At 35.5% G+C, this 9,697-nt stretch overlaps 1 protein-coding gene across 2 annotated transcripts; it reads right to left on the bottom strand.

Moving 5' to 3' along the window:
• Window positions 1-1,633: 1,633 nt before the first annotated feature.
• Window positions 1,634-6,907, bottom strand: LOC103412490 (uncharacterized). 2 transcript variants are annotated; one of them, XM_008351042.4, is made up of 7 exons: window positions 6,507-6,689; window positions 6,188-6,406; window positions 5,965-6,088; window positions 5,724-5,847; window positions 4,640-4,679; window positions 4,227-4,524; window positions 1,634-1,948 (listed from the first exon to the last, which is right to left on the bottom strand). In XM_008351042.4, exons 2-7 carry the CDS (start codon window positions 6,368-6,370, stop codon window positions 1,872-1,874), a joined length of 846 nt encoding a protein of 281 aa, XP_008349264.1. In that variant the 5' UTR covers window positions 6,371-6,406; window positions 6,507-6,689; the 3' UTR covers window positions 1,634-1,871. The 2 variants fall into 2 exon arrangements, with proteins under 2 accessions (XP_008349264.1, XP_070683354.1); XM_070827253.1 differs by having other exon boundaries at window positions 6,188-6,907.
• Between the last annotated feature and the right edge of the window lie 2,790 nt (window positions 6,908-9,697).

Genomic DNA, 9,697 nt, shown 5'->3' with positions numbered 1-9,697 from the left:
TTGCTTTTAATGATTCCTATACTTGGAAATAACAAGTGGGGTATTGTGCAGGATACTCTTAATGGGATATCACCTACATGAGTGTGAAAAGTGACCGTTTCTATGAGAATTATAAGGCTGAATTCTCTAAAGCACTTAGGATTACCGGGAATTGTTCAGGGCCAAAATGAACACAACCGTAGAACGATATGTGTTCGGAGGAATACCATGTGAATATTATTGTCTTGGTTTATATCAACGGCTGAGCAGTTCAAGACATCGCATTCACTGATTAGCTAGTAAATCCAATAATATTTCACTAAGGAAGGTTCAAAGCCAAAAGCTACCTCTCCCCATATGGTATTTGTCCAATTAAACTCTCTCTAAGTGTCTGCATCTGCATTTGCATTAAATTTTATTAATTTTCATTCATGTGGGGATTGTTAAAAAAAATTTAATATTAGAATATTAGTTATTATTAATATTTAAATATTAAATATTTTAAATGTATGAAAATTAAAGTGTTAAAACTGAGCAAGTCTTAATTGCTACGTAGGGTAGCCTAGGCAACTGTTCAATTTGATTTTGTGTTGTCATGAAAGTTGCTATGGGATGGATTAGACCGACTACTCTTGTTTGAATTTAAAATAAGAGTATAACAGTATATCTGAAATGACACACCAGTTAGACTAAAAGTCTGATACATGTGATGTATCATTCAGTCCCTTTTGGTTTGAACCACTTGAATACACGAATGGTTTTCCCCAGCCATTTCATATAGTTGGGCTATCACTATTTGAACAAAGGGATGCATCCTTTGTCCTTTTGAAAACAGACGCCTTCTTTGGAAGAAGGCATGTCAAAGCCTATAAATAGACCACCAAGTCAAACATTTTATATACTTTGCATTCAGAAATCATATAGAAATTAGAGTAGTTTAGTGTTCAACAAAGGGAGAGTTTTAAAAACTTTTGGTTCGCTGTTCTTTGTGGATTGAAGTGCTACTTCCGCAAAGAGAAAGATCGTTGTATCTTGGGAGACATTTGCCAACACAAACCTTAAGGCACCACTGAGGGGCAATCTTGTCTTAAGGCTATAGAATCAAATTCTAGCCTCGATCTCTTAAGGTTCTTCTATTCCTGGTTCTTCTTGCATTTGATTTTATTGTGTATTATTTAATAATTTATAATAAAATATATAGCAATTTTTCATAACTTTTTTCCAACATGAGGGTTATTTGATTTTGATCTCATTGAACTTGAGAGAGTTCTAACTAGTAAATAATTTGGGAGACACTAAACTTGAGAGTTCTAACTAGTTCCAACCTGATTTTCCTTTGTAGGCTAATAGTAGGTCTTTCTTTGTTTGTTGTCATCACTATATTTATTCGAGGTCTTGCTTATTGTTATGCATTTTGTATATTGTTATTTACTTTTTGGGAGTTGTTATTGACATCCTCCAGTGAGCTTTAGTACTCTTCTCATTAAATTTTATTTTATCTTTTTACACAAGAGGAGTAGAGAATGACCAACAAGAAGAGTGGAGAATCACTAACTTGTGGTTGCCGAGCTGCCTCATATATATATTAGAGAAACAGTACACTTGAAATGAACAGAAACAGTACACTTGAAATGAACAAAGTAAATGAAAATAGTTGAGAGTAAAATGTGAATGATTAGTTGATCATCTCTTTCTTGTAATATCTGTGCTGAGCACAAGAAATCTTGAAGCAGTAGTCACCTAATGTTACAGATTTCAACCCAAAAAGAATCTTACGAATGACTGACAGCAGAACGTAAGGATCGAGTGATAAGGAACATAATAAATTTTAATCATAAAGTTTATACAATTGAATGTTTTTCATCAGATCATGTATTTATCAACGAGTCCTTTTAGGCATCTGGAGTGCATTCTGAAGTAACAACTCCAGGTTCTGTTTCTGTTGAGGCATGTTGTGGATTCCGCGAATCTGAAACCAACAATACCAATTCATATATTTCCATGAGCACACTCTCATATTAAAATATACGAAGTATATACACAGGCAAACACAATTTTATCTGATCAAGCGTAACCTAATCAAGCCTAGGTAAGAAGATCATGGTGATTGCTTATTGTAACCTAAAACTAAACCCTAAATTGGGTTGGCGTTAAGTAGAAAAACTGTATGATGTACGTCAGTATATATATATTAGCTAGAATGGTCCATAATTTCAACATGACATGTCATGGATGTCTTATGAAATGAGACAGCGTCCGACAGAAAAATATGTGCTTATATATGTGGGGTTTCAAAGGGTGGGGTTATGACACTTACAAACTCTATGGCCACCATGAAAAATGACTAAAAAATCTTCCAACCATAACCACCACTCAACCACTAGCGATCCACGGCCATTTATAAATTGGATACATTTTTCGAACATCGGCAAGAAAAGTCACTTAGAATTAAGGCTTAATAGCATTCTTTTTTATTAATAAGTGAAAAGATTTATGTTCAAATCTCATAAATGACGAGTCGAGTTCAATACAAATTTATTTTCTTATTCCCTAGATGTAAATAGTGGTGTGTGTGTGTGTGTGTAAAATATAGAAAACGTTTATTAAACAGCATGACATGATATGGTAACTATTTTGCAAAACAAATTTTGTTATCAAACTTTAAACCAATACGACATAATTAATTGATGTTATAATTAGCAACATAATACGTCTGACAAAATAACAATATTACACGTAAGTGTATAAAAAGTTAGTTGTAAATTAGAAAACGTATAGCAACGTTTTATTAAACAGCATGACATGACATATAGTAACTATTTTGCAAAATAAATTTTGCAAAACAAATTTTGTTATCAAACTTTAAACCAATATGACATAATTGATGTTATAATTAGCAACATAATACGTCTGACAAGATAACAATATTACACGTAAGTCTATAAAAAGTTAGTTGTAAATTAGAAAACGTATAGCAACGCATAAAAAGGCGCTAGGTGTCATTTCCTAGGGCTCCAACACCAAGGGCCCGAAACTTTTTATTTGTTATATATTCATTATGAAGAAAAAAATTAAGTATTTTTATCTAAACTCCAAATATGTCATATAGTACTATGATCTAGTGACATTTTTTTTTACTTATAAATTAGAGGTTTTAAGTTCTCCTCTTGTCAAAGACAAATTTAAACAACATCAAATATGTCATACTGCATTCTTTTATCTACAAATTGTCTTTAGTGTTTCTATAAATCTAGGGTGTATGATGATTTATTTGGATACCAACAAAATCATCCAAAATTTTTAATATAATGTTAATCTGATGTTCTTTTTAATTAGTGACACGAACTTTTGTGTGTAGGCCGAAACTAAAAAATATATTGGCACAATAGCAGGGGTGGGGTGTCGGATCGGGGGGTGGTTTCCCTAACCCTAATTTTGGCTCTTGAAAGTTTAAGCTAAGAAACGAAAAATACAAAGAAATCAAATCTATATGTTTTTTTTTCTGGTGAAGACAACGCGTCGAAAAAGTTGCATTGTAATTTTTCACTATGAGCTACCAAAAACTCAGAAACCGCCTTGAGCATAAATATAATTGTATATATACTTACGATGATATTTTTTTCTCTGTAAAATTAACTTAGCTTCCCTCCTATCCCCACGTCTTAATTTCCCTGACTCATGATTGGAAGTATCTAACATGCCCGGACCTCTCTAAACAACCACTTGACTCCACCATATCTTGAGAATAATGAACCATAATTCTGAGGCTGAAGCTACATGCAGTCACTGTTAGTTTACATGTACGATATGCTTCTCTGTCATGACTTTCCAATATTTGACCTTTTTCTTCTGGTCATCACACAAGCCATGCAGCAGCCAGCTCACTCACATGGGTTGCACTTCCCCCCCTTGCCCCACTAGTTCCTCTCCCCAAATAGACAAATCCCTAGGGAACCTAAATAAAACTTCCTATATATGTATTGGGATTAGTTTCTAGCTATCCACAACCTTTTTTTTTTTTATTACAAATGATATTTACACTAATCTACCATAAAAGAAGAAGAAAGAAGGAGAAAGTTTGAACCCGAAATGTAGTGAGTTGAAATGAAAGAACCTAGCTACTAGGACAATTTACCACTTGTTTTATCAACAAAGTTATAATATTTATTTTCTCTAATTTAGTTTGGATTATACCTTCACTTCGCATGCAATAAAAATAAATAAAATGAGAGAAACTAGTTAATTACCAGGTGAAGGAAAGGTAACATTAGGAGGATTATGCCTTGAGGTGGCGGGTGGTTGTAGGAGTGGAGGATTAGGATAGGAGCTGGAGGAGGGCTCCATGTTGTGCGTAGGATAGTAGAGATAGGAGGGGGCGAGCATACGATGCGCCTGGGGTGAAGAAAATGTTCCCCTTGGACTTGGAGATTGAAAAGAATAGCCATGATAGTAATATGGAGTGCCCATTGGTGAAGATGGTGATGATCCATACACTTGAGGGTAGTACTGAGGTTGTTGATGCACTTGTGGGTTGTACATAGCATGCTGCAATATTATTGTAACCATTCAATAATGTGATCAAATTGTTGCAAATGGGGAGAGAGAGAGAGAGAGAGAGAGAGAGAGAGAGAGAGAGAGAGAGAGAGAGAGAGAGACTCACTTGATGGTACCCATAATCTGCAGGAGTGTAGGTTGGGTAGCTGCAAATCAATATTCAATGAGATTGATGAGTTAGGATGAGCAAAAATTTGCTTAGAATGAGACTATCAATAGGGTGCCATACAAAAACCCTTTTGTTTTTTCTACATCGAAAGGTCTCAAACACTAAACTTAGTTTACTTATACCCATCACCCTACCTATTTATCCCAAATCTTTCTTTCTAATTATACGTACATGTTCTTAAATGTGATAGTTGCATAATTCGAAAATGACAAAATCTACTAACAAGAATTAATAAATTGAGTTCAAGTGAATCAGAAGTAACCTAATTAATACAATCTCTGACTTAGTTTTGCTAGTGAAGTGAATCCCTATCAACCGATTTTGGGTGCCACATAAATAGATTCTACAAAAATTCGAAAACACAAAAGACTTAGGAAGCACCACCACCCCCTCAACTTGACTGATCAAGACAAAGATTGACCACGAGAACAGATAAAAAATATACAAGTGTAAGCACTATTATACGTGTCATCATCCCCCAATTGTCTTTCCATTAATCTTACAATATAAATACAGAAAATAAATAAATAAATACATAACGGCAAAAAGGGGGTCTCTAAATATGTGCACTAAAGTAATTAACTGAGGACCACCATGACTACGACATTGCTTAACCCTTCTCTTACCCTTCTTTTTCCATCCAAAAGTCAAACATAAATTGTTTGAATTACTTTGCTGAAGATTTGAACAAAACAATTTTGCAAAGATAATACAAGTAATTTTCACCAATTAATCTCTGAATGTGTAGTAGTTAGTTAAGTCATTCTTTTTTATATCCGAGGTCTCGAAATCAATTTTCTCTTTCACAAGAATCACTTGTGGATAATTTTGGTTAATATCACTAATGTACCATAAACTATATGGTTGAAGGGTTGTCATGCAACTGTAGCCAGGTAATATTTAATGTAACATTAAAAAAATACCGACACAACGTCTATCTAGCTACTCACTTTTTTATTTCAATGCATGGACCATTTCTCTTTTAACACAGCCCCAAAAATATACATGCAACACTAATTACCTGTAAGATGGATATATTATAGGAGCCGATGGCGGTAGTGGTGGCGGTAAAGGGGGCACTCTGCCGTAGGACTGTGTAGCCTGTTGTGCATTCCCCGGGTATGGAGTGGCGCCTTGGTTTCTTCCTGTATGAACCATAAAAATGTACCTCCAAATTAAGTATTTTATCAAATTTCTAGCAATATTCAATGAGACGAGAATCGAACATACGAGCTCAAATTCATCCAAAATGCACAATGTACCTCTCGGGGGAGAAGGTCGTGGACGTCCCAGTGAAGCAATGTTACAATTTGCTCTTCTTCCGCCGATTACCGGGTTTGGATTAGTGCAAGCCCTCCTTGTGGATTCAGGATCACGAAATGTCACCTACTCATAATTATTAAAACCCTAATTCAGAAACAAGAAAAAGGAAAGAATACACAGCGATCTTCGAACACAGTATATACGTATCAACATTAGACTTACGAATCCGTAGCCTTTAGATTTTCTAGTATTTTTGTCGTCAATAATAACCGCTTCAAGAATCTCCCCAAACTGCTCAAAATATCTGCGCATTTCATCAGTTGGTGTCTCCCAAGCTAACCCTCCGACAAACACTTTTGTAAACGTTGTGTCCCCGAACTGCGATCGATAATGTGAATGCGCCATGGCATCTAAACAATCAAAATCTCACAGCTTCTGCTTCTGTAATAAGATGATCTTTTAACTTGTTTTTGCAGCTGGATGAACTCATATAGTTAAAGAATATTTGACTAAGAAGAAGAGCACTGTTAGTATCTTCCACCTCATATTTTTGTTGATCTTCTGTGCTCCTCTGCTAGCTCTATATGTGTCTCCACCTCCAAATATTTATTCCATATTTTCAATTTTTACAGGAAGAAAATCATTGAATACACATGGAAAATTAAAAGGGTTTTGGATTGGTTTAAAATGTTTGCTTTTGTTGGTTGTATTGCTGTCAAATATTTGATGGGTAGTTTGAAATGGAGAAGTTGGTTGTGTGTGTGTGTGTGTGTGTGAGAGAGAGAGAGAGAGAGAGAGAGAAAGAGAATCCGACAGCTGCAAACTCTGATTTGCTGGTTGTGAATTAGGAGAGGGAGGGAGGGAGGGTGTGGCTTTGTAATACCGAATGACAGCTCTGGGTGACTGATGCACTAAGTGTGTCCTCTCTGTCTCTGCATTAATAAACCCTCCCACCCTCCAACCAAATTATAATTCCACTACTACAATTTTTTTTTGCCTAATCGGATAAATGGTCCATGTGGTGATAAGATAGTCGGAAAATAGTCCTTGTGGTAAAAAAAATTAGGATTTAAACTCTCGTGATAGTAATCCGTTAGCAAATTTAGTCCAAAAGTAATTTTTTCGTTAAATGTCTGTTAATTAAAGGGTAAACATGTACTTTAACTTGTGCACCATCTTCTTCGTCCGCAGCTGCATCCAAGTTCAATGTCTCGACTTTCTATCCACGATTATAGCAAGATTTTCGAACAAAGCAGGTCCTTGGAGTGGGTTCCGAGCTAAGATCGCAGCCATGGCCGGTGATGGCTATGTCGATGGGTCTTCTTCGACACGAGTGGGTTCGATTTGGGGGTGTTGGGAAGGAGCAGGCCAGTGCCAATCCTAGTTTTTCTCCCCTTCTGGCGATATGGGGCTCTGTGCAAGTGACCCCTCCCCCTCCATTTATTTTTTAAAATGCTATACCAACTATTTGTACCACTATTTGTGAGGTGTGTTCTAACAAAGCAAGTCCTTGGAGTAGACGACTTTAATTTGGAGGGCGTTTTGCCAGAAGGGTTCTTGGAGAGGACCAAAGACAGGGGGATGGTAGTGAAGTCATGGGCGCCGTAGGTGGTGGTGTTGAAGAAGGAATCGGTTGGTGGGTTCATGACTTTTCGCAGATGGAACTCGATCCTGGAAGCAGTGGTTGTGGGGGTTCCGATGATTGCTTGGCTGCTGCACGCGGAGCAGCATATGAACATGAATGTTCTAGCGACAGACATGGAAATGGTGATTGCAGTGGAGCAGAGAGATGAGGAAGATGGGTTCATGACGGTTTGATTTAGGAAGACGCCTTCCAAAATCTCGTTGTAATCGTCGACAGAAAGTCGAGACATTGAACTTTGATAGAGATAATGTACAAATAGGATTGTGACACTTGTAAACAGATTAAGAGAGTTAGTTATGGTTGTTGAGAATAGGCAATTGTAAGAAGGATGAAGTATAAATACTCTACTACTGTAATATCTTCAGTGTTAAGAAAATAAGAAATATCTTTCTCTCTCTCTAATGTTCTTTCTCGACTTCTCTCTCTAAGATTTCTGTCTGTGATTTACTTCTTCTCAGTTTACAGGATGCAGCTGCGGAGGAAAAAGAAGGTGCACAAGTTAAAGTACATGTTTACCCTTTAATTAATAAACATTTAACAGAAAAATTACTTTTGGACTAAATTTGCTAACGGACTAGCACCACGAGGGTTTAAATCTTAATTTTTTTACCACGAGAGCTATCTTCCGATTACTTTGTCACCATATGGACCATTTATCCAATTAGGCCTTTTTTTTTTCTCTCTAATATACTTCCTGTACTTTGTGTTCTCTCTTGATACAAGGTGTGGGTATGAGATGCCCTCAACATTTGTACTCATTGTGGGTCTGCTAGCTAGGCCATTAGACCATTCGATCATCATCGAGTTGCCACTTTGCGTCGACAAATGATTCAGTGGATGTATTTTACAAACTACAACTAACTAAATTTGTTCACCAAATAATGTAATAATACTAACTAATGTGTGTCAATAACTCATAATGGTTTAGACTTTAAAGTGTAGGGTTTTAAATTTTCTTGTCATATATAGAGGGTTTAAGGTTTAGACTAAATTCATTCTTAGTTATTTAGTTTAAATTACAAACATACTAGGAACTGATCAATCTTAATTATTTATTAAGACTTGATCAATCTTAAATTTTAAAATTTTCACAAATTAATCTTAATCTTAATAATTTGATGAGAAAAAAAAATAAAATTCAATCAAACACTGAATGTCTTGGTTCTTTTGATCTCTTTTTTTTTTATTTTTTTTTTTTTGGTTTAAGCAATGGACCACAATTCTTGGTATGTGGAAAATTGACAATTGGTTTTCTCCAAGATCACCTATGTTGTTTTACTCTGCACATGTTCTTATGTTACATTAGCTGGTTTATGGTCAAAAGAACAGCTAATTTTAGCTTCACAAAGATTAAGATTTGAGCTTTATTTTAAGATTGATCAACTGCTTCAAAATGCTAAATCAAATATTCCCACATGACCCCATGTTCTTAACTGTCTAATCATAAGCTGTTTATAAAGCCAACTTCCAAACAAGAAAAGAACTGAAAACAAACAGTAGCTAGGATTACATAACCATGGCTTCATATAAAAAATCATGTGCATTGCAAGCTATGGGCGGCAGCTAGCTAGCTTGCCAAGTAAAATCAAAATCTATCCGGTGTTTAGCATCGAATCATTCCCAATCCCAATCCCTGTCAATAATTTTTAATTAAACAAAAGGTTCATGCTCTTTTTTGCATTAGTGTGTGTGTGCGCGCGCGCGCGCGCAAATGGAAGACCATTATCTTGTCCATAAGCTAATGGCCATGCGAGCCATAAGGTCTCTTTTGAAGGATTCATAAACATTCCAACTTGGGATTACATGATCCTGATTTCCACGTCGTAAAGCTTTGATTAATTAATTCTATGTGGTATGCAGTGTAATGTTATCATATAAATTAGGTTTATATTGTTGCACTATGATTCTGAATTATATATACAGTCATACTAGATTCTATATAATCAAACGTTCTGAAGAAAAGAAAATTGTAATTAATCGTTTAGAACCATAATTGAAAAAGTAACTTGTGATAAACAAAAAAACAACTTAATTATGCATTAGTGAGTAGAGAGGATCCAACTCATTTTCTTGATTTCCATGTTGTA

Source organism: Malus domestica, chromosome 08, assembly GCF_042453785.1.
Source record: "Malus domestica chromosome 08, GDT2T_hap1".
In the NCBI taxonomy this organism is placed as follows: Eukaryota; Viridiplantae; Streptophyta; class Magnoliopsida; order Rosales; family Rosaceae; genus Malus; species Malus domestica.
This window is presented reverse-complemented; position numbering and strand designations above follow the sequence as displayed.

Bases quoted from the DNA above. Each gene is read 5' to 3' on its own strand.
- LOC103412490 (XM_070827253.1), bottom strand. From the start codon at position 6,370: ATGGCGCATTCACATTATCGATCGCAGTTCGGGGACACAACGTTTACA. The intron at 5,848-5,964 runs GTACATTGTGCA...TGGTTCATACAG, and splicing joins ACGACCTTCTCCCCCGAGAG to GAAGAAACCAAGGCGCCACT. The intron at 4,525-4,639 runs GTGAGTCTCTCT...ATAATATTGCAG, and splicing joins CAGATTATGGGTACCATCAA to CATGCTATGTACAACCCACA.